This window comes from Denticeps clupeoides, chromosome 5, assembly GCF_900700375.1.
Source record: "Denticeps clupeoides chromosome 5, fDenClu1.1, whole genome shotgun sequence".
NCBI classification, from domain to species: Eukaryota; Metazoa; Chordata; class Actinopteri; order Clupeiformes; family Denticipitidae; genus Denticeps; species Denticeps clupeoides.
The window spans coordinates 20,591,423-20,615,036 of record NC_041711.1 but is presented as its reverse complement, the minus strand read 5'-3'; the positions used below and the strand labels follow the sequence as shown (position 1 = coordinate 20,615,036).

The 23,614-nt window shown below is 42.6% G+C and overlaps 1 protein-coding gene across 4 annotated transcripts in view; it reads left to right on the top strand.

The window, feature by feature from the left end:
* Window positions 1-22,978, top strand: part of thsd7bb (thrombospondin, type I, domain containing 7Bb) — a 40,499-nt gene extending 17,521 nt beyond the window's left edge. Inside the window, exons 4-29 of one of the 4 annotated variants that reach the window (XM_028981611.1) lie at window positions 373-618; window positions 707-867; window positions 1,022-1,177; window positions 2,676-2,876; window positions 11,232-11,423; window positions 11,928-12,159; window positions 12,249-12,364; window positions 12,459-12,591; window positions 12,881-12,984; window positions 13,395-13,586; window positions 13,665-13,973; window positions 14,178-14,356; window positions 15,317-15,322; window positions 15,553-15,704; window positions 17,066-17,213; window positions 17,755-17,896; window positions 18,010-18,125; window positions 18,411-18,522; window positions 18,919-19,064; window positions 19,259-19,430; window positions 20,163-20,336; window positions 20,516-20,611; window positions 20,881-20,963; window positions 21,066-21,243; window positions 21,352-21,439; window positions 22,230-22,978. In XM_028981611.1, the coding sequence (XP_028837444.1) occupies window positions 373-618; window positions 707-867; window positions 1,022-1,177; window positions 2,676-2,876; window positions 11,232-11,423; window positions 11,928-12,159; window positions 12,249-12,364; window positions 12,459-12,591; window positions 12,881-12,984; window positions 13,395-13,586; window positions 13,665-13,973; window positions 14,178-14,356; window positions 15,317-15,322; window positions 15,553-15,704; window positions 17,066-17,213; window positions 17,755-17,896; window positions 18,010-18,125; window positions 18,411-18,522; window positions 18,919-19,064; window positions 19,259-19,430; window positions 20,163-20,336; window positions 20,516-20,611; window positions 20,881-20,963; window positions 21,066-21,243; window positions 21,352-21,439; window positions 22,230-22,311 (3,916 nt within the window). In that variant the 3' untranslated portion in view covers window positions 22,312-22,978. Of the gene's footprint in view, window positions 1-372; window positions 619-706; window positions 868-1,021; window positions 1,178-2,675; window positions 2,877-11,231; window positions 11,424-11,927; window positions 12,160-12,248; window positions 12,365-12,458; window positions 12,592-12,880; window positions 12,985-13,394; window positions 13,587-13,664; window positions 13,974-14,177; window positions 14,357-15,316; window positions 15,323-15,552; window positions 15,705-17,065; window positions 17,214-17,754; window positions 17,897-18,009; window positions 18,126-18,410; window positions 18,523-18,918; window positions 19,065-19,258; window positions 19,431-20,162; window positions 20,337-20,515; window positions 20,612-20,877; window positions 20,964-21,065; window positions 21,244-21,351; window positions 21,440-22,229 lie in introns of all 4 variants that reach the window. The other 3 variants (XM_028981610.1, XM_028981613.1, XM_028981612.1) reach the window with 3 other exon arrangements.
* The last annotated feature ends 636 nt before the right edge of the window (window positions 22,979-23,614 follow it).

Genomic DNA, 23,614 nt, shown 5'->3' with positions numbered 1-23,614 from the left:
AGCCTTTCATGCAGACTAAAAGAAGACAGTAATGACTTTGTTGCATTACCTATCTTGATTAATAACTCATATTATGACAATATATTTTAATGAATAATTATTAAAATTGGTGATTAGCACACTTCAATCGAATCTGTAATGAGAAGACACCAAAGCAAAGACCCACATAACAGAATCAGACCACATTGAAAGGAACAGAAGATACTGACTACAGCGTCTTAATATTAACTTCAAAAACCAATACGAAATCTGCAATGATTTTGTGTTATGTTCACCATGTTTCTAAAACAGGGATAAAAGCAGTTCATTTTTTATAAATGATTGCTTTAAAAACAGCTATATAGTATAACCCATTTCTTTTTTTTTTTTAAGCCTCTGCTACCATGATAGTCCTGTGAACTTTCGGTCATGTGTGATGCCCAGAGAATGTGAGTTATCTGAATGGTCGGCATGGAGCCCCTGTTCCAAAACATGCGGCGCAGCAGACCAATCACCTGGCTATAGGAAAAGAAAGCGTAGCCTTAGAGGAATGACTCTTGGATGGGTTCAGGACTGTCCATCATTGGAGCAGAGAGAACCATGCAATGTTGCAGGGGAGCATCTTCCTCTGTGCCCACGGTAAGATAAAGTATCCTACCCTGGCTTTTCATTTCCATGTAAACCTGTACAGTGTGTGCTTGAGTGTTTAAAGTTGGCTGTTCTCTAGGTACCATTGGTTGGTAACAAACTGGAGTGAGTGCCAGATTATTCCACTAATTGGCCAGCATGACTATCACCTTCGAAACTCCAGTTTCCTGTGTGGGGGTGGCATCCAAACCAGGGATGCATATTGTGTCCAGACTGAGAACAACTCTACCCCTTCCCACAGTAAGACAGAACATGCACATTTCACCAGGCAGTTTGGTTGATGATCAAAAAAAGTTTTCTGTTATGACGTCTGGAGATTAATTGGAAACATTTCATACATTGGAACCATTGACACATTACTTATTAACATTCACTCATTTACGCTTTGTTGTAGAGCTTCGTCCAGTGACGCGAGATTTGTGCTCGGGGACCCTGCCCTCACTGGTGCAAAGTTGCTCCATCACCTGCCCCAGCTACTGCAAACTTTCATCTTGGTCAGAATGGGGATGCTGTATCCATGACAACTGCATGGAATCACAGGGCAATAAAGGTCAATACACAGATACATATACACATACATACATACATATGCATGCACTAGCAAAGCAATCCAAAACTTTAAGTGTAGTCCGGATTTGGTTTATTCAATAAAACAAATTGAAATTCTAGCGTAATTGCAAAATCTCATAACAAAACATCACCACAAGGAACCTGGAATCAATAATGCGACTCGACTACACATTGTTTCCTCAGATTTCACACCTGATGTGTTTCTCTCACACTGGTGCTGTAACCCCATTTCACCTCTGCACTGCTTTTTAGCTTTTGAGGTGGAACTAATCCAGAAGCTGAGGTGTAGATGGGCTGTCTGACACCCAATCTTTTAACCATTGTGTCTGTAACATAAACACCATCCTGTGCATCTCACTCTTGCTCCCCTTTCTGCGTTTTGGCCAATATTCCTGATCTATAGGAGATATAAGTCACCACAGTTGTATAATTCTCGCATCAGTTCCAGCATGGCTGGGTTAGCACATTCCTCTTCTGGCACATCCACTGTCAGGTCACCTCTATTTTTCATGAGTGTCACATCATGCAGAAGGATGCTGTTTCCCTTGGCTTCTCTTGTGTCCTTGGGCACCCCACTGATAGCAGCAGTTGCCTCCACGTCAGTGGGTATTTGTTGACCCAGCCATCTTTTTCACCCACAAATGCCAGCCAACCATAATTTCAGTGATGCCCAGGCAGCCAGTGATTACCCAGACAAGCATGGCTGGGTGTCAAGCTCTTAAGATAGCTGGTCAGTCCCACTAAATAAAGTCAAAGTAAAGTTGACAAGTCATAACTGGATTTTTCATTTACAGCTGTCCTTCACACGTTTCTTCAAAACATATATATATATATATATATGTTAAAATCCATTATTGTTTATATATATATTTTTTTGTTTAGTCTGTTTTGGTGCACATTAGCCACATTAGTCCCTGCTGCTGACAGGGGAAACAGGAAAAGTGTTTACCCCACCTTACTGGATCATCTGCTTCCACTTTCTCCTCTCTGCGGTGAATAATAATATTGGCCTCCTGCCAGCCCGGATTGAGCTGTTTTTTTAGCTTTTGTGTGCGTTTATATCATGTTAATCATGTTAATAACTGTATGGTTAATTGATGTGTTAATCAACTGTTAATAACTTAGTCAACTCTAGGTCAAAACCCATGGGGACAATACTATGTGTGATTATGGGCTATATAAGAAATAAATGTTGTTATTAAAATTTTATAATAAAGAAAACAGTGAACAAAGCCGTCATGAAGGTAAAAGATGTGACTTATCAACATATTCATCAGACATACTTTGGTTTCACTGGCTACACAAAAATATTAAACCCGTTTCTTACATTGTATTCTTCAAAAAAGAATATAAGAGAAAGACTTGTCCATTATATAAAAAATAAGCAAAACAGAAAAAGGCAAATTCATAGGTCAAAAAAGAGAGAAAATCAGGCCATTTCAGCAGTAACTGTACAGCAGCCTGTCTGTCATTTGCAGGATTCAGGCAGAGGAGTCGCACTGTTGTGGGACAGATTGAAGGTTTGACAGAGAACTGCCCTCATTTGCTGGAGTCTGAGCCATGTGAAGACCCGGTCTGCTTCCTGTGGAAAGTGACCTCACAGGGGCCCTGCATACCTCAAGATGGTGTCTGTGGCTCTGGACTTCAAGAACAAATTGCCACATGTCTTAATATAACAGGTAAGAATTTTTCACTGGAATCAATGTACTAGACTGTACAACACCTAAATCATCATTGGGTATTTATTGTAATACAAAAATCTACACATACTATAGTTCTGTTACAGAAGCACATATTTGATGATGAGTTAAGGTAAGGATGTCATGTGCTGGTTGTTAATTTCTTGTGTCCCACATGACTTTTATCTTGACCAATATAAAGAAAGAAAGAATTTATCTTAAAAATCAATTGACAACAAGGAGATATGGAGGACTCCTCCTTGAACCATCACCTTATCGTGGTGGAGGAGCCCTAATGACCCTAGGAGCTATTTTGTCTGGGGCACTTGGTGGGGTCTCCCATGACAAATTGGTCTTAGGCAAAGGTTGAGACAAAGAACGGATCAGAAGAACTTTCATGGAAGGAGGGGAAGAAGCTTGAGCTTGTGGAAGAGGTTGAGCGATACCGACTAGATGTAGTTGGACTCACCTCGACACAGAGCATTGGCTCTGGAAGTCAAGTCCTTGAGAGAGGTTGGACTCTCTCCTTTGCTGGAGTTGCTCCGAGTGAGAGGCGGAGGGCTGGGGTTGGCTTTTTGTTAGCCCCAAGACTCTCAGCCTGTTTGTTGGGGTTTTCCCCCGGAGGACGAGAGGGTAGCTTCCCTGTGCCTTCGGGTCAGGGAATGGACCCTGATTGTTGTTTGCGCTTATGCACCAAATAACAGCTCAGAGTACCCACCCTTTTTGGAGTCCCTTGGACTAGTGCTAGATAGTGCTCTGGCTGGGGACTCCATTGTCCTGCTGGGGGACTTGACAGCACGGCCCACCGGATCTGAAGATCGGATCTGAACTCGAGGGGTGTTTCATTATTGTACTTGCAAGCCACAGTTGGCCATGACGAACACCATGTTCAAACATAAGGATGCCCATCGGTACACTTGGTACCAGGGCAGCCTAGGTCGCAGGTTTATAGTTGTATCATCTGACCTGCGACCATATGTTTTGAACACTCGGGTGAAGAGAGGAGCAAAGCTGTCAACTGATCACCACCTGGTGGTTAGTTGGATCAGGTGGCAGGGGAAGATGCCACGTAGACCTGGCACACCCAAACGTATATTGAGGGTCTTCTGGGAACACCTGGCAGAAGAACCTGTCAAGATGGTCTTCAGTTACCACCTCAGAGCTTTGACCGCTTCCCGAGAGCAGTGGGGGACATTGAGTCTGAATGGACCATGTTCCGCTCTGCAATTGTTGAGGCGGCTGTTGCTAGCTGTGGTTGCAAGTCATGGTGGTAACCCCCGTACAAGCTTGTGGACACAAGAGGTTAGGGGAGCCTTCAGGTGTTCGGTGAGGCCATGGAGAAAGACTACCGATCAGCTCCAAAGAGGTTCTGGCAAACCATCCGATGCCTCATGAGAAGAAGGCAGCAACTCACTCACACTGTTTACAGTGGGGATGGGGAGCTGCTGACATCGACTGGGGCTATAGTTGGGCGGTGGAAGGAATACTTTGAGGAGCTCCTCAATCCCACCAACGTGCATTCCAAGGTGGAACCAGAGCTGGGATACCTGGGTATGGACTATCCAATCTCAGGGGCAGAAGTTTACATTTACATTTACGGCATTTGGCAGATGCCCTTATCCAGAGCGACTTACAACGTGCTTTCAAGTTACCATCGATGAAGAGATCAATTCCGGTTCACTAGGACCCCAACTATGAATACATCTATTTATTCACTCTGTTGTAGATTCTGTACACAAGTTCGACAACAAGAAAGTTACAATTTAATCTAAATATTCTTTAAAGAGGAAGGTCTTGAGCTGTCGTTTGAAGGTGCTCAGTGACTGAGCTGTTCTGACCTCGAGGGGAAGTTCATTCCACCACCGAGGGGCCAAGACAGAGAAGAGCCAAGACAGAGTTCCCATGGCAGACTGAGGTGGTGGCCCTGTTTTTAAGAAGGGGGACCAGAGGGTGTGTTCCAACTATAGGGGGATCATACTCCTCAGGCTCCCTGGAAAGGTCTTCTGCAAGGTACTGGAGAGGAGAGTCCAGTTGAATCTCAGATTGAGGAGGAGCAATGCGGGACTCAGACACAGTCTCAGTGTTTAAATCTAATCTGTTTTCTCTGGCTTTTTGCTAAAGTCCTAGACCCTCATTTCACTTCATTTTGACGCAGTGTCAATTATAAAGTCCAGTTTATCACAGAGTCCCCCTGTTAGACACAGACAAAGTTAAATTCACCAGTTAGGCTGTCCTAGTTAGGGTACTGGGCCACTGTAGCACCAATATACCACTATAACCACATATTTCAGTATCGGTCGTACAGTGCAACCGTCTGCCGTTGCTTCTGTTTGTTTTTCTCCGAGACACGGAATCAAGCACCCAGACTACTGGCAGACCCCAGTGAAGAGACCAGCAAATAAATCCTGGTTCCTGACAACTGCTTAACAAGGACATACCATGAAACAAACCAGAGGGTCACCACAGCCACCACCACCGTTACAACTACAGCTATAGGGATCTTCAAATGGACCAGTAACATCATTATGGACACGTAATTTAGACCATGACACTGACTACATCCTGGACATCCTCCAACCCTACAACTGTAGGACTTCTTATTATATCATCCCCAACCCTGCACTGACACCATTTGCAGGCTCACTCTACCCTGGAAGGCGGTCCCTCTCTGTATCACTCCTTCCCAAGGTTTCTTCCTTTCTTTTTTTTCTCTCTCCTAGAGTTTTTGTGTGCAGAAGGGTCAAGTGTGGGGGGTGTCAACTGTAGGGCCTGTCAAAGCCCATTGAGACATACTGTATGTGATTTTGGGCTATATAAGAAATAAATGTTGTTGTTGTTGTTGTTTTCGTCCTTGCCGTGGAAATGTGGACCAGCTCTAGCCTTGCTAGGGTGATGGAGGGGGCATGGGAGTTTGTCCAACCAGTCCACATGTGTTTTGTGGATTTAGAGAACGCTTATGACCATGTCCCCATGTGTACGCTATGTGGGGTGCTCCAGGAGTATGGGGTGGATGGCCTTTTGTTAAGGGCCATTCAGTCCCTGTACCAGAGGAGCGTGAGTTTGGTCCGCATAGCCGGCAGTAAGTCGGACCTTTTCCCGGTGAGGTTTGGACTCCGTCAGTGCTGCCCTTTGTCACCGGTTCTGTTCATAACCTATATGGACAGAATTTCTAGGCACAGTTGTGGTGTGGAGGGTGTTGAGTTTGGTGGCAGGAGAATCTCTTCTCTGCTTTTTGCAGATGATTTAGTCCTCCTAGCTTCGTCAGGCTCTGACCTTCAGCTTACTGGGTAGGTTCGCAGCCAAGTGTGAAGCGGCTGGGATGAGGATCAGCACCTCCAAATCTATGGTTCTCGACCAGAAAAGGGTGACTTGCCAACTCCAGGACGGGAGAGAGGTCCTGCCAGAAAGCAAGGCTGTCAATTTATCAGTCGATCTACGTCACCAATCCTCACTTATGGTCATGTGCTTTGGGTAATGACCAAAAGAACGAGATAGCGGATAAGAGCAGCTGAAATGAGTTTCCTCAGTAGGGTGGCCAGGCGCAGCCTTAGAGATAGGGTGAGGAGCTCGGATGTTTGGGAGGGACTCAGTAGAACCTCCACATTGAGAGGAGCCAGCTGAGGTGGTTCGGGCGTCTGGTCAGGATGCCTCCTGGATGCCATTACTGCCACAATGAGAGGTGTTTCAGGCATGTCCTGCTGGAAGGAGGCCCCCGGGTCGACCCAGGACACACTTATATCTCCAGTCTGGTCTGGGAATGCCTTGGGGTTCCTGCTGGAGTAGCTGGAGGAGGAGGCTGGGGAGAGGGCTGTCTGGGTTTCCCTATGTGGGATGCCACCCAGCGACCCTGGTCCGGATAAGCGGAGGAAGATGATGACTAATTTTTGGGGTAACAAAGGATGAAAGGTAATGAACAAGCCACCACGTCAAACACTGGAGCACCTCCGGTGCTTTTAAGTGTTTCATGCAGAGCTGTAATATACCACTGCCCACTTGTCAACCTCCACAAATCCTATGCATTGGAAGAGTTGATCAAGAGTTTAGCGAACAAATGGCCCAGCAGACACACACACACACACACACTTGAGACACACACAGACACGGTATGCGGAAACATGGGACACAGGGAACACCTCAGGATTCGTACAGCTCTGTAGAACTCCGGATCACACAGGAAGTTGGCGGCCACGCAAGACATGACACACAGACAGTGACCCTAATACTTGTAGGGTGTGGAGCTGGCACAGACATGACAGTAAACCAAAAACTGTGCAGATGGACTTGAAGAGTATAGTTGGAAACACCTGATTGACAATCCTGAGCATGTATGTTCATGATTTGTGCAACATTTATATCAAATATTCAAACCCATTATTTACTGACACTTTGTTCTCTATATGGTAATGGCACAGATAGTGCTGATTTTTTTTATACCATTACCATCTGTGCCTCAAAATATATTGTGAAGTACATTTCAGGCTACACTGGCTACAAACTGTGCTACACTGGCAAATTGTTTCACTACTTGAAGATTTTATTATTAGGAAATAAATGACATATACATGAATTATATATATATATGCACACACACACACACACACACATGCCCTCTGCATTAGACCAAGCATTTAAAAAAAGGAAAATATATTGAACAATGCAGCATATACATATACGCAGCACAAACTGGTCCCTATACCACCATCTGTAGGGAGGCAGAGGTCGACGTCACCTTTGCACCAGCTCTCCACACTAATGAATGCAGGACATTAGTCAGGGCTGAACGGTCCACATGGTAATAGGGGACATCATAGCCACTCTGGTGTGTTAATGACACTCATTACTGCCACAATAACCTGCTATATCATCAATACCTGGAAGAATATTGAGACAGAATACATTGTTAATATATATATATATATATATATATATATATATATATATATATATATATATATATATATATATATATATATATATATATATATATATATATATATGTGTGTGTGTGTGTGTGTGTGTGTGTGTGTGTGTGTGTGTGTGTGTGTGTGTTAATTATATATATGTGTGTGTGTGTGTGTGTGTATATATATACGAGATGCACAGAGAGAAAGGGTATAGCTGAGATAGTCTGTCTTTCTACTTACTTTCCTTTCATTGCAGAACATGATTGCAGAAGGAACTGGTGTCATAGCTTAGATAGCCCCAAATGTCATCAAGAGTCAGGATTTGACTTGTTAACTTCATTGTTTCATCTGTTTAGTACATTTTTGTCTTTTTATTGTCCTGTGGTCCTTTAATGTGTTTTACTATTCAGTTTTTCTGTTCTACCTATTTACTAATAGTAAACCTATTTACTGTTTCTGCTCATGAAAGGTAGGAAATTTTAATCTCATGTAAACATTCCATTCTTTTGAAGTTTTCTTTAAAAGAGAAAGAACTTCTGTAGACATCCACTGGACTTCAAAAAAAATTTTTTTTCCCCCAGTTGATTGGCCGATAGTCCTTTCAGACTTTTCTACTAACTGTCAGAGACATGCTGTAAAAAGAGGGTCTAATCCTCCTGAACATGTGTGTGTGAGTCTGACTTCTGCGCTTCCTGAATGAAAGCCCTGAGATTTTAACAAGCGACAGTCCAGCAGAGATATGAGCCATGACACTTTCCCAATGTTCCCTGTGGAGGCTGTCTACCTGTTACAGAGCTGCCTGAATTTCTGAATGACAGATAACACTGTAACAGACATTTCTTTGAGGTACAAACACAGAGATTGTTTTATCATTCCGGTGAGGTTTTTTGTGAATGTGGGAAACTCTATCTTGCATCCATGGACAATATAATAATATTATTGTTGTTGTTGTTGTTGTTATTGTTGTTCTTATTATTATGTTGTTGATGTTGTTGTTGTACAGTATAATATGCATTTATCATACACATATTTATTGATCTGTTTGGAATATGGTAGACTTAATACAAAGTAATCTATGGGGACAAGCAGCAAAGCCAGACATGGCACCCTGAACATTTTTGTAATGCCTTTAAACAGTGAATATAGGAGACTGTGTCACCAGCAAGACAACTAATGATCATTTTATTTTCTTAATTTGGAAGCTTCCTAAACCTAGCATAGTAGCATAGTAACCAGGCAACAAGGTAACTAGGTAACTATATAACAAGCCTTTCAAGCATTCAAAGTGTAATTTATCACTAATTAAAGGCTGATTTGGGTTCGGTGCAATAACAACCATGTGTGGACTATGTTAAATGGCTTAACATGGACATGGGGCAGTGGTGGCCAAGCAGTTAAGGAAGCAGCCCTGTAATCAGAAGGTTGCCGGTTCGAATCCCGTTCCGCCAAGGTGCCACTGAGGTGCCACTGAGCAAAGCACCGTCCCCACACACTGCTCCCCGGGCGCCTGTCATGGCTGCCCACTGCTCACTCAGGGTGATGGGATAAATGCAGAGGACAAATTTCAATGTGTGCAACGTGTGCTGTGCTGCTGTGTATCACATGTGACAATCACTTCACTTTCACTTTTTTTAAGACATCCTGAGAGGAACAGGGCAAGGGCATCAACTGGTATGAATGTCCGATATTTGTAGAAGCTTGGTTTAACAGCCAGACCAATTTGCTTACCATTGCACATGACACTGTTACAGCATAATAGCAATAAGCAAATGGCTTTAAATGTGAGTGGGAATTAAAATGGTACTGGAAATTGGAAGGTACTGGAGGCCATACAATGTCATCCATGAAAATATCAGTTTTAATAAAATGCTCCAAACTTCATCTTGAATCCATATATTATAAACATCTATAAATTTCAAATAAACTACAAATATAAACCTCACATATTGTTGTGTCATCATACAAGTTAATGGTGGGCATTACAGTCACCAAGCCACAAATGTATTTGATTTTGCTACAAATAATCACTACAGTCATCCATATCTTTCCCAGTGGACATCATTCAAAACAAATCCAACATCATGGCTCATTTTTTACACCACAAAGGCAGATTCAGATTCCAATTCTACTGAGTTATGAGGGAGACTTTGGCTCCACTTGAGGGAAGATAAATTAGCATTTCTAACTAAATTAGACCTTGAAGTAATTTCTGAGGTCATAAAACTGCTTATTCAGAGGGATGCTTGGAGAGGTTTGAAATCAGTTACGGAGATGTTGTCATTTTAATGACTGATTGTACAATCCCAGACATGAGCAGTCTGTTTGCATGCTTGTGGCTAATCCTCTTAGCTTTATTTTTCTTGTTTCCTTTGTGAAGTGGAGAGTTCTATCTCAAGGGTTCCCGGACACGTCCCCCTTGTAGGGTCGTGTTCGATCCATTTCCATGGAAACTTCCTAGATATTTTCTCCTAGCAAAACAGCACAGGACCTTCGGTTTATAAAAGTTTTTTAATCAACGTGAGAATGAGAAAAAAAAGAGTGAGCTCAGTTTCTCTCATTTACTGCTCAGTGACACTAAAGATTACTTGACTCTCACTCGTGTCTATATTTCTACACCTTTTCCAACACTGCACTAGCTGAGTAGTGTGAATTAGATTCTCTCTGTTCTCGCCACCTCCTGGAGCATAAGGAACTTATGTGGGTTGTAGTTGAGGGTGGTAGCCTAGTGGGCAACACACCAGAAGACACGTTCAAACCCCACCTACTAACATTGTGTCTCTGAGCAAGACACTTAACCCTGAGTGTCTCCAAGGGGGACTGTCCCTGTCACTCTGGCATCTGATAAATGCCATAAATGTAATGTAAATGTAATGTATGTACTTGCATTCAATGCTTTGCAAAGAGGGACAGCCTTTTAAATATCTGAAATATCTGTTATCTCTTCTAAAGAACAGTAATGTGCTAAGAATGTGGAAATTAATGGTAGGATTTGTTTAATTTCCATATTCAAAACAGTTTAAAATCCCCACTGTCATCAGGCGGAATCACGTCATTTGCATTTGTTGAGTGAAAGTGAATAAGGTTATTGCACAAAAAGATCCATATTTCATGAAAACGTCTATTTAAAAATATTTATTATTCTGATAGACAGATACCATACCAAAATGAACAGGAGGTCTGGCTGGCTGGTACATTCCTCTCCTAATCACAGTCAGAAATGAAAAGCGTCTCTGATTAGCACTGATCAGATTCGTATTAAATAATCCACAGAGACAGTTAATGAGGTGAAGTAAACCCAGGAAAAAGAAATGTACTAGCATGTAATTAGTAGGCGTTCAGGTCATTGTAGAATTGCATTTGAATTGTAAAGACTGCGGCTAGGACATGTACAAACACAATGACTAATTACATTCTAAATTCCCTATCTTTTTTTTTCTATTGTCACCTGCAGGTGAAGAAGTTCCGACTGAGTGGTGCACAAGGGACCATCCTGCCCAGGCGTTGCCCTGTGTTGTGCCCTGTCCTGGGGACTGTGTGCTTAGTGATTGGTCACCTTGGACAGACTGCCCTGACTTGTGCTCCAGCAAGCACTCAGAGGGCAGGCAGAGCCGCACCCGCTTGGTCCTCGCACTGCCAGGAATGGGTAAGGTTTTTACAATGAGCCTCTTCACCCCATCCAAAGGGTCGTGTTTGGTAAGAGCCTACTGTTAAACAGTAGTGTAAATTCAGCCTCGGTAATAATGGCTGTTTCCCCCCCCACGTTCATCCTATTAGGTGACTCATACCAAGTGTTCCAGAAGCCTTAATTGTCTTTATGAGGAAGCTGATTGGGGTATTCAAGTTGTTTGAAGCCTTTCTTTGTTTTGATGGAGTGGGACGGTTCAGGGAGAAAGCAAACCTCTGTTCTGAAGATGATAATTGGTGTCTGTGGTCTCTAGGAGACTAATTTTACTTGAATTGAATGTTTCAGCTATCATAGACTGGCAGAAAGGGAAATACACAATGACATATATTTTTATGATGACACACAAAACCAACGTCCATTCACCAATGGCATCATCAATTATTTTTAAATCAAAGCTTCAGACTGATAGAATGTTTCTCTACGATGTGTGAGTCAATATGACAGTATGTGTTTTGCTTTCAGGGGGAAAAATGTGTCCTCCCACCCCTGACATGGTGCAGTCAAGACCCTGCAAAACCTCTGCATGCGTAGTCTTCTACTGGCATGTCTCGCCATGGGGACCTTGCACTCCAGACCCCCTGCTTTCCATCACTAACATCACCAATGGAGACTCACACTCCACCTGCGGCTTTGGGACGCAACTGCGTCGGGTGACTTGTGTGAAGGTCAACAATGGACCAGTCTCTCCAAAAAGGTCAGAACAGTGAAAAAGAAGAGGCGCAAAGACTGAGAAAAGATGGGATTTATCTCCCCCATTACGAGTTTTTCTCTTGTCTTCTCTAGGTGTCCAGATGCCTTTCGTCCTGAGTCTGTCCAGTCTTGTCTTGTCCCCTGTCAAACTGACTGCATTTTCACTCCTTTCACTGAATGGAGTCTTTGTTCCTCCAAATGTAGAACAGGTAATTGCTCTCCGTCCTGCTCCTTTATACATACGTACAGATTCCCTTCCGGAAGCATGCTGATAAGTCTTTTTGTGAACACGTGTCTTAAAAGTTAATGTCACAGCAAGTAGTCAATCACGGCATAGGATCATCATCCAGACAGCAGCCAATGGGGGCAGAGACTGTCCAGACACGCTATATGAAGAGAGAGAGTGTGACGCAGCTCCAATTTGTCCTACATACAGGTACACACAAGAAAAAGTAGAAATGTTTGTGAGACAATTTTCACTGGTTTATGATTTATTTTTCCCTTCATATCTTGTTTGTCAGTTTCGACATTTTGGGAACTATTTTGGAATTACAGCTTATTAAAATTTTTGCAGACAAAGTTATAAATGTCTGTAAACAAGTAATTTGGTTTTAATGTGAAATGTTTGGAGAAAATATTGAAATAATTACATATTAATACATATTTCCATGTGACACATTACAGGAGCATCTGTGTGTGTGTTCTCTCTATCGTTTGGTTGGCAGGTGGCAGACCCACCGCTGGCAGAAGTGCATCCTGGTTCCTGGATCAGTGAGACAGGCTGTTGGTGGGTCCACGGAGTCCTGTGGACATGGTCTGGAGACAAGAGGTTAGGCAATGGAAATGAATGGCTCCCCTAAGGGGCAAATCAGTAAAGAGCTTGAACTGTACCCATACATTAAACCACGGGCAATGAAAAAGTGCTGTGGGCTCACCACTGAGACCGAGCGCTAAATGATGTTTATGGAAGGGAACGGCTGAGGCAGCTCCACGGGGTCTCTCAAGGAACAGCTGCATGGATTCTCATCAATATTCATAACTTTGTAATCCTTGGCACCAAGTGCCAAAATACAGCAGCTGCATGCACTGAAGATGTTTCTGAGACCCAATACAATCTTTGATGTAATCCTTTGGGTTAAGTCAACATTTGAGCTAAACATAACAAGACAAGTTATAATGTCCTGTTTGTTATTTGTCTGCTTTTTTCTGTTGTCCCCTTACACTTGTTTATCATGCCAGAAGTGACATGTGTGGGGACAGACGATGTCCCGGCAAACATTGGCAACTGCCTGGAATGGGCAGGGCCCATGCCCGCACGGGTGAGGCCATGTCATGTGACATGCAGGGACGTCTGCACATTAAGCAGTTGGAGCCGTTTCTCTGCGTGCCAGGCTTGTGGCAGCTGGCGCATCCGCACGCGGTCTCTGACAGGTACCGTAAATAAATGCGAACTACGATGGGTTATAATTACTCTTCATCACATTCCTCGTATATTATTTTGTCCATCAGGGCGCAGTAAGAAGAGACTGAAATGTCAGCAGGGAGCGCTGTACCCGCTGCTGGAGAGGGAGCCATGCCCCTGCTCTGAGTTTCAGTCTCAGGCCCAGGGTCCCTGGTCGCCCTGCGTATTCCCAGAGCTCAGGGGTCAATCAAGTCAGCAGGCCGGCCTGGGAGCCTACCTGCAAAGTCTGGAGGAGACGTCGAGGTGGAGGGCCCGTGGGGGAGTCAGAGAATGTGGACAGGGCCTTCATTACAGAGCTTTGGCCTGTCTGGATTACCAAGGAAGATTGGTTAATCCGGTGCTCTGCAATAACACAGGCATGTATAAAAATGAGACCACTCCTTTTAAACCCTCACTACATCAAAATTAATCAAATGCATAATGCAGAAGTTACAGTAGTGATTTGGCTGGGAAAGAAGTATTGCAAAAAATATCTCCTCTTAACCCTCATTTACATGTAGTTATTCCATAAATTGCCGTTGGGTGTATGCTGATATAAAGGTTGTCATTTCATTTTGCAGGTTTGGAGGAAGAGGACTGTTATGTGCCCTGCCCTCTGGACTGCAGGCTGAGCGACTGGTCTGCCTGGTCCACCTGCAGTTCTTCTTGTGGCTGGGGAGTGAGGCTCAGGTCACAGTGGCTGAAGGAGAAAGCCTTCAACGGGGGACGGCCATGCCCTAAATTGGACCTGAAGAATCAGGTGAGGTCTCTGATCTTTTTTATTAGATTTACTAAAGGTCATACATAACTGTAAAATGTAGAAATTACATGGAAAAGTCCAATATGCATTTTCACATGGAAAATTATTGCCAGCATTATAATGCCGTGTAATCATAATAATTCCTGTGCCATGTTTTTTTTTTGCCTGTGTTTTGATTTGTTTTGTGTGTGTGTGTGTGTGTGTGTGTGTTTGAGAATAAAGCAACATTGTGCTCCCAACTTTCCAAGCTGGAGTTGGCAGTGAGTGTTGGTACAGTTTGACCCCAACTGCCCAGACACTGTGTGTTATAAATGTTTTAGCCATTATTGCTGTCAGAGGGTACAGGTAAAGTGATGATACTGACCCTGCATCCTGCTGCACTTGAGAAAACCAACATATACACTCAGACACAAAGGGGGTTTGGAAGTGTGTGTGTGTATGTGTGTATCAGCATCTACTACATAATTGAAAGCCTCAGAGAGGTTGTGTGTGTTTTCCAGCTGTCCTGGGCCTCTTGCAGTCCAAGGGCTTTTAAAGCACCATGGCGCAGATGTTTCACACCACCCCTCTGTTATACTTCACTCTTTCACTCCATTTTCCTCTTTCCTTTTCCAAGCTATTCTTCAAATGGCAGCGTTTCAGAAGTGGTTTCAGAGCCTTAAAGGATTCCTCTCTCAAATACCATGAATCATTAAAGGACAAAAAATGCCTCCCTGACAAACAGCATGGGGGACCTCCTCTGCTCTATTTCACTCCTGTAAATAAACACTTTTGCTTACTGACCTGGGGTCAGTTAGGCGGAGGCAGCTTGTTTATTATTGATGAATTTCCATAGACTCCAGGTGTAGCTTTGAAATGGGTCTGAGCAGGAACTAACGGAAACATTTCCCCTTCATCTGTGCTGCTGCTGCTGCTGCCTCTGCTGCTGGTCGCACGCTGCTAACACGACCGTCGACAAAGGCTCAGGTCAGTAAGCAGTCGTCGGGGTGCATCTGAGATTAATGCTTGCGTGAGATGTAATTGACTATAGTGTGTTAATGAGAGCCAGAGGCGGAGTGTGTGCTGACTTTGGGGTGTGTTAATGGATGTTTTATGAGGAAAAGGGGTAAATGATAGTTTGTGTAATGTGTGTAATATTAATGTGCGCGAGGGATTGGGGGATATTTTGGAAAAACGACTGGGCTGTGTATCTGCAGGTGTCAGAGGTATCACCGTGTTACAGCGAGTGCGATCAGTATTTCTGGCTGCCTGAGCCCTGGTCTGAGTGCACCATCAGCCCAGTCCAGCCACTCGATGTGGTGGAGCAGGAACCAGCCTGTGGTGAGGGGGTCCAGGCACGCAGCAAGAGGTGAATAAAAAAAAATTCACAGCAAACAACATTACTCCCTATGCCCTCAACTATGGAGTTACGTGATTGGTAAATTTTCCTTGATTCCTAAATGTCAGTGAAGTTATATTTATTTACAAATCACCATATATATTTGTGAATACCCTTATTCATTTATTTGTGGATTTTTGAAACTTGCCTGACGGTGCTCGTTTGATTTTTGGTGTTTTTTGTTTCAAAAGTTAGCCAATCAAATTTCTCCAGAGTTTATTTCTTCAGTTGATGTGATTGCGCTACTTTCACGCATTGTCATGGCCTCTTAGAAGGAATTGCTGCATAAAAGTTGCATAAAATGAATCGGGACAAAAGTCATAAATATGACACAAATCCTGCAGTGTTTTGTTGTGGTAGAAACTGTGTTTCTGCTTAATTTAGATGAACGTTTCCCACATGGTGTCTGTCGATCACATGTCAACACAGACAGCCTGGATACAAGAATATGATCTGAAATTCTCTGAACAGGTTAACAGCAAAATCCTTACAACCCAATGGAAAGGGAAGTTCAAGTGCAGCTGTCCGAGTGTCCAACACCAGACCATTTAATATACAGTGGATTGTAAATGGAGGTTTAATGGTTTGTGAATAAATGTAACTGCACTGACATTTGTGCATCATGTAAAAATTTTACCAATCACGTAACTAAACTATTTCCATAGTTAAGGGCATAGGGTATAATATAGTTTTTTGAGTCGAGAACTGCATTTGTGAATGGTGTTACATTTATTAGTAAATTATAAATTATAATTGTTAATCTTTTTTAAATTCATTGCTGAATCAAGAAATATATTTGTGAATTGTGTGATATTTATTCATGAACAAATTATCTGTGACTTGTACAAATGTTTTATCAGAACCCATATTTTTGGGACATTTAAATAATTTTATTGATTACGCAATTGGGTATATATAACACGCTTGCCTATTTACCAGAAGACCACAAGGTCACAAGTTCAAACACCACTTACTACCATCGTGTCCCTGAGCAAGACTCATAACCCTGAGTTGAACTACTGATTGTAGGTCGCTCTGGATAAGGGAGTCTGATAAATGGCATAAATGTAAATATAAATGCAAGGGCTGCACAGTTCTCAATGGAAAGCCAATAAAAGTTGGTTTTAATTAGAAGACTTTTTCATCTCTGTAAAATATGAAATGAAAAGTCCTTGTTTGAATACTTTTTATATAAGAAAACTAACTCTTTGACCTTTGATTAACAAGAATCACACAAGGCTTCCTTCTCATCAGTGTTGCCAAATTAATTCACTGGGACAGATGAATTATCTCAAACCTGGAGGTGTGAATGGAGTCTATTTGCCTTGCAGATGTGTCAAGAGAGGCAGAGAGCAGGAGGCTGTGAACAAGTCTCTGTGTGGTCAGATGGAGTCTCCAGTCACAACTCAGTCCTGCCTACTGCCTTGTCCCGCCCACTGCGTGACATCACAATGGGGCCAGTGGAGTGCCTGTCCAATGGTAATCAGAAAAACAAATGACTACTGTGGCTGAATTTATGTTACATGACTATAAATTTCTATTGTTGCTAATGCAAATTAAATGTCCTTCCTATAACATCACGATAATGTCATATATGTATCCTTAATATCACAATAATATAATTTTTGTCCTTCCTTTTTGGTTTGCACAAAAAAACACAGGGATTTTTTCTCTAATGTTTTAGTGCAATTGACTGGACTCATAGAGACTGAAAAATGCATCATTTTATTTCATCTTCACTGCTTTAAAAGGGTATTACTAAAGTGATATAGCAAGAGGCAAGTCAAAGGAAACACTCTTGCAGCATGAAGTAAAAAAAGATACTAAACGCTAGAGCACGAAATGTGACATTATTGTAATTCAAGTAACTTGGATCTCATTTACATGCTCTCACAAACATATGCATTTGCATGGAGTCCACCTGGAAGATAAAAACAGGGCAACTAGGGCTCATTCACAAAATAAATGCGATATGTTTTCAGTGTTAGAAGACGGCGTCTAAATCTAAATGTCTTTCCAGTCATGTGACGACAATGCATATAGGTGGAGGGTGAGAAATGTGCTCAGAAGACCCCAGCAGGGGCACATGTGCTCTGAGCTGAACCAAACCGCACCCTGCGTCCTGAACTCAACCTGCTTCACCTACTCTTACAGCAACTCTGGTATTCATGACACCTACACAATCACATAGCAAGTCCACCAGGCATACCTTTGCTTTCACACAGTCCTGTTCGTTCTCAGAGTTCTCAAACTATTGTGCTTGTTTGCTGTGCAGAGTGGAGCTCTTGCAGGCTCAATGATAATGCTGTGTGTGGGCGGGGCTATAGGACACGCCTCCAGATCTGTATCCGCAGTGATGGCAAGGCAGTGGATTTGGCCTTTTGCAGAGAGGTGAAGTCTCTTGTTTATTAGGTCTTTTTAAATATGCACTACTTGCATAGATATAAATGATTTGTTCCAATGTTCTTTAGCTTTCATCCATTACTGGTCAAGAGAAGTAAAATTTTAAATCAAACATAAATGCACACATTCTTTACAGATCAGCATTGCCCTTGCAAAAATGGCCTCAGAATGTAACTGAGCACCATAGACACCTTATCTTTCTTATAGGAAGTGCACATTATTAATGTAGATTCTACATGGAGCTCACCTTCTTTTTTTTTTTTTTTTTTTTAGAGGAGTCTGGGAGGAGAATTACAAGCCGCCTGTGAAGTCAGCTGTCCAGTGAACTGCCTGCTTTCAGTGTGGTCACCGTGGTCTGAATGCTCACACACCTGCGGAAACCAGAGTAGGAACCCCTCTCCCAATAAAGGGTTCATCCCATCATGCAGTCTCTCCCTCAGCTACTGTCTTCGGTCTACATACGTTTGATGTCCCATGACGGCACCCCTCGGGGAGAGTGCCTCGTTAGTAGCTTAATTAAAAACACTAATCTCTTTAATTTATCTTGGTATGGTGCGCTCTCATCAACACAACTGAGGATCCTCCAGAGTCGAAGCTAAAGGGCCTTATTAAGTCTCTGACTGTAAACAGTGTTTTTGCGTTTATATTGAAAATGGCTCATCAGGTTGTTTATTAGGGGGTGTGGGAATGTGTGCTCGGTATGTACGTTATATTAATTGGCATGATTGCTGTATGTATACAACAATAAGGACGTATAAATTATAAGTCTGTACTTTTGTAGGTCAGATGCTCCGCTCCAGGGTAGTTGTGCAGGAACCTGGAGAGGGAGGGCAGCCCTGCCCCTTACAGCTCTCCCAGACCAAGCCCTGTCCCATCATGCCTTGCTACTACTGGTTGCTTGGAGACTGGTCTCCTTGTCAAATAGAGGTATGAGATTTTATTGTTATAAAGGAAAATTATCATTCAGTGTAATAATCAGTCACAAAGTTTGAGCATTAAAATTGCACACATCTCACAAATATATTAAAATATTAAATGTGTTCTGAATGAAATCATGTCCAAAAATCCCTAAAATAGTCGTCCATGCATTAATTCATTTACTTGCCTCATTTTGTCTACAGGGGGCAGACTGTGGGGACGGAATGAAACAGAGGAACCTGACCTGTGTTGTCCACTGGGGGGCGCTGCAGGCCCTATCTAATTCTGCAGCAGTGGAGGAAGACAAGTGTGAGAAGGAGGAGAGGCGAGAAAGAGAGATGGAGCTTCAGATACCCTGTTCTGTACCCTGTCCAGGTACCAGATTACAGCAACAGAAACAAGCAAAAGATGAATAAATATCACACTCACGCAGTAACATACCGCAACACACTGCAGCCTGAATAAAAATGAGTCAAACTGAATTGTGGAATAAACAGCAGCAATGTGACTTGTACAGATGAAATAGCAGGAGGTGCATTGCTCATGTCTTCTTGAGTAAGTACCTTGCACCGTAATAATTAAATTAGTTGAACACGTCATGGTCGTTGTTATTATCAGACCCTCACGGTTCTGCAGTTTAGTAACTTTAGCTTTTAGAGCCATTATGGAGCTGCAACACTGGAAAAAGACTTTGGACTTGACTGCACAACTGTCCACATAATTTCTTTTAACACATCTAATATTCTTTTTATGTCATTTTTAAATACTTGTCTAAATATCTTTATTCCCTTCCATTTATGGTTCAGAGCCATGTTCCCAATTTTTTTGGGTTAGGGTTAGTAAATAGTTTTCTTTGCTGTCCATCTCTTAAATGTCCCAGGCCTTAAATTTACCCAATTAGCAAGACAATTTCTCTGACCTCAGACCACAACATAAAAAAGTTCACTACTAACTTGCTTTAATGCTAATGAGGATGATGCTGGAATGTTGATACGATTATTTCCATTGTCCCACAGCTTTTCATTCACTGGCACAGCTTCCGCCTGTGTTCTTCCAGTTCGCACATTCATTTCTCACTCTTCTTTTTTCTCCCTTCTTTCACCAAAGGCGACTGTCATCTCACTGAGTGGTCACCATGGAGCTCATGTCAGCTGATGTGTCTGGATGGGCGTGGCTTTGGTGCACAGGGCCATCAGGCACGCTCCAGGGCTGTGGTCCCCCAGGTGCCTGAGAGCCAGAGTGCTTGCCCAAGCCCCGTGTATGAGACCCGGCCCTGCAAAGGTACAAGACACCAACTGCAGATGGAATAACCACACAGGGAATGTGGAGCTCAAAGCAGCTGTTTTTTTCTGAGTTTTATTGCTAAAATCATGAATGGCAGGGAACATTTTATAAACATGAACCATAAATATTCCTTTGGGGAAATCTGATCAAAAATCTGAAACGTCCATATGCTGCAGGAGGGGTGTGCCATAGCTACAATTGGAAGACAAGTGGATGGAGGAACAATGAGAGGAATGTATGGTGCCAAAGGTCAGATGGGGTCAATGTCACAGGTGAGCAGCACATTTTCCAAATTTGGGCTTCAGGTTTATTTGAATAAAATGACAATGCTGGTGAATACAAAGTATGTGTCTGTGAGCACTGATATGAACACAAAGCCGCTCAGATGCAGCCTGCAGTTTTAGACGGCATGCTTTCATTTCTGTCATCTAATGAAGTTGTTATCAAGGAGTGTTGAACAGTCAAATTAAATGAGCACATCGTGTTCTTTAATACTAATCTATTTTGTCGAATGACTGAGTAGGTAGCCCTTTTTCAGCAGGAGGCTGCTCTCCTCACAACCGACCTTCTACAGTGAGACAATGCCACCCCGCCTGCACCAAACCGTTTTCCTTCTGCACGCAGGTAATACTGGCAGAAGCAATTCTTACAGTACCTTCAAAAGCTGCCCTTTATTTATCCTTCTTGTGCCCTTTTCCTGTCTGTATTTCTTCATCTGTCACTCAGAGTGGTGTATGCGGATGTGACAAGGGCTTCACAGAGGTCATGACCTCTCATGGCTTCCTTGACTACTGTACCAGAAGCCCAGGGTCAGACCATAAAAGGGCAGATGTCAAAACCAGTTCAGGGCAACTGAGGAACCAGCGCATGCTCAGAGACTGGGTCCTGCAGCCAGTGGGACCAGGTACCAACAAATATACCCTTACATCAGGGGAATGAAATGCAAATAGATTTAATTATTCAATATAAATATCCTGCCACCAGCACAATTATAGCAGGTCTCTGTTGACAGACGGACGGGTCAGGCCTTGGATGTATGGACTCATGGCTGCTGCCTTCATCCTCATTCTGCTCATCACTGCCATGTCTTTTCTATTATGGTATGCATGCTTTTATTCGTATATCCAATAACTGCAGTGATTCCCAACCCTAACCAGTGAGGTTGTAATTAATTTCTAAATAAAATTGTCTATATAGCCTACAGTATAAAACAAAGAGAACAGGAACAAAAACCTTCAACTGCTGTTTATGTGTTACAAATCAAAGTTTGTCATTAATGACTTTATTCTTTAAATGTGAGTATGCGGGTAGGAGGTGTAGTTGGGGGCCTGGCTGGTCTTAGACACAGGTAAGGGGAGCTTCAAGGTAAAAAAAGGAACCACTACAATACAGCATGCTGTGTTGGTATTTTGAGTCCCAGGAGTGACCTAGATCTCTTTAAGGATCATGCTGTCATACAAAATTTCTATTTTTCATAATGGTAGCAAGGCCAAAACCTTTCTCTGTAAACATTTGGAATGAATTCAAATAAAAACTTACTGATAAATATAACATTAACATCTACACCATTGCTAACCCAGCACAGTGAATAAGAATTCAATAAAACGTAGTAACTGTCAGTCTTGTTCTTGTCTTGTCAGGTGAAGACAGAATTCTAGTGCCATCTTGTGGTCTAGTGTTGACTTGTGTGATAATTGACAGCTATATCGTATTAGAAATCCTTCAAATCTCTGAATACATGGAGCGCATAGTGATGATGATAATGTCTTCCTCATTGAGGACTGTGTTTAATAGGAAAGTAGAAGAGATCTGAAATTGAGACCCAACACTCCCAGTGTTCACAGAAGGATTTCCTCTGACATTGTCCTGTCATTGTGTGTCTATGTGCAGTAAAAAAACCAAAGACAGTGCCAGCATAGAAGTTCCTCAGAAATCTCTGTCACTGGCATACGATGGGGATGTGGACATGTGACCAGTCTGCAATGGAGCCGGTGCCGCTGAGGACACCATTTCACATCTACACAAACTTAACAGAGCCCCAACAGAATTCTTGGTTTTGGGGGGGCGATCTGATGTCAGAATGTCTCCAGCTGCCATTCCAACGTTCTGTGGTCAGTGATGAAGACATGCAGGAACAAAACGCACCATCTCTGAAAAGACTGATATGTCCATCCACAGACACTAATTGCAAGACTGAAAACTACTGGCCAAAGCCCAGATTTTATGCACTATATTAGTGCAGAACCTTTTCCTTTTCTTTTGCATCTCTAAGAAATTGGATCCACTGTTGGATGGTTTCTCAGATAGTGCTCCCAATGTTCTTGTCCATTCATTAATTAGCTCCATGCACTACAGAGGGAGTATAAAAATTAACATTACTGGAAAAGTTGTGTTGTGCTGTGTGGTTTGGTGTCACTATTATTATTATGGAAGATACACTGTGTGCTATCAAAAGAGTGGAGAATAATGTCATTAAACAGTGCAACATTGAATGTACATGAACATTTCTAAATCCTTTCAGGTTCTAATGGCTACTATGTGAGCTGGGTATACTTTCTGAAGTCGTTCAATGTCTAACACGTCAAAACTCCACCACATAAGCATTTTTTGTGATGGGACTTTTTTAATAAATAAACTGATCTGATCCTCTGACCTCTGAGCTTTGTTCAATACTACATTTTTTCAGTCTGATTTGGCCAGTGCTGTGGCAGTGTTAAAATAACTGTTAATACATTTATACCTTATGTTACACCCAAATTCTCTGTAAATTTGACCCTTATGAATGGATATTCTGGGCATGGATATACAGTGAAACACGTGCATGTGTGAAACACATTCCATTTACAGAAAGTCAGTGCAAATTTGACATTGCCTATACTGAGTCCACAAAAATGGTTAATATTTACCAAAGATTCACATTTATAAACCCTATAAAACATTTTTTATTGGAAGACCATTCAGAGATCCAGGTGCGGTCGGTATATGTTACATGTAATGAAATGTCAAGCAGTTTAATAGCTTTACACACATTACCACCTGCCCCTAGACCCCGTTTCCATGGTGACTGAGGACAGACAGAGCCTAAGTGTCACCTGGCGGCACCTTGCAGACACAGCAATACACTGGCCATACCTGTCATTAATCAAAGTGTGTCGTCAGGGCTGTCAGCTCAGTTTAGACCCAGAATGAAATTAAACAGAGCTGGCGTTAGCGTCCATGCGTTACTCCCGGCGACGGTGTGACCTGTCAGCTTCAATCCATCAGAAGGTTCTTCA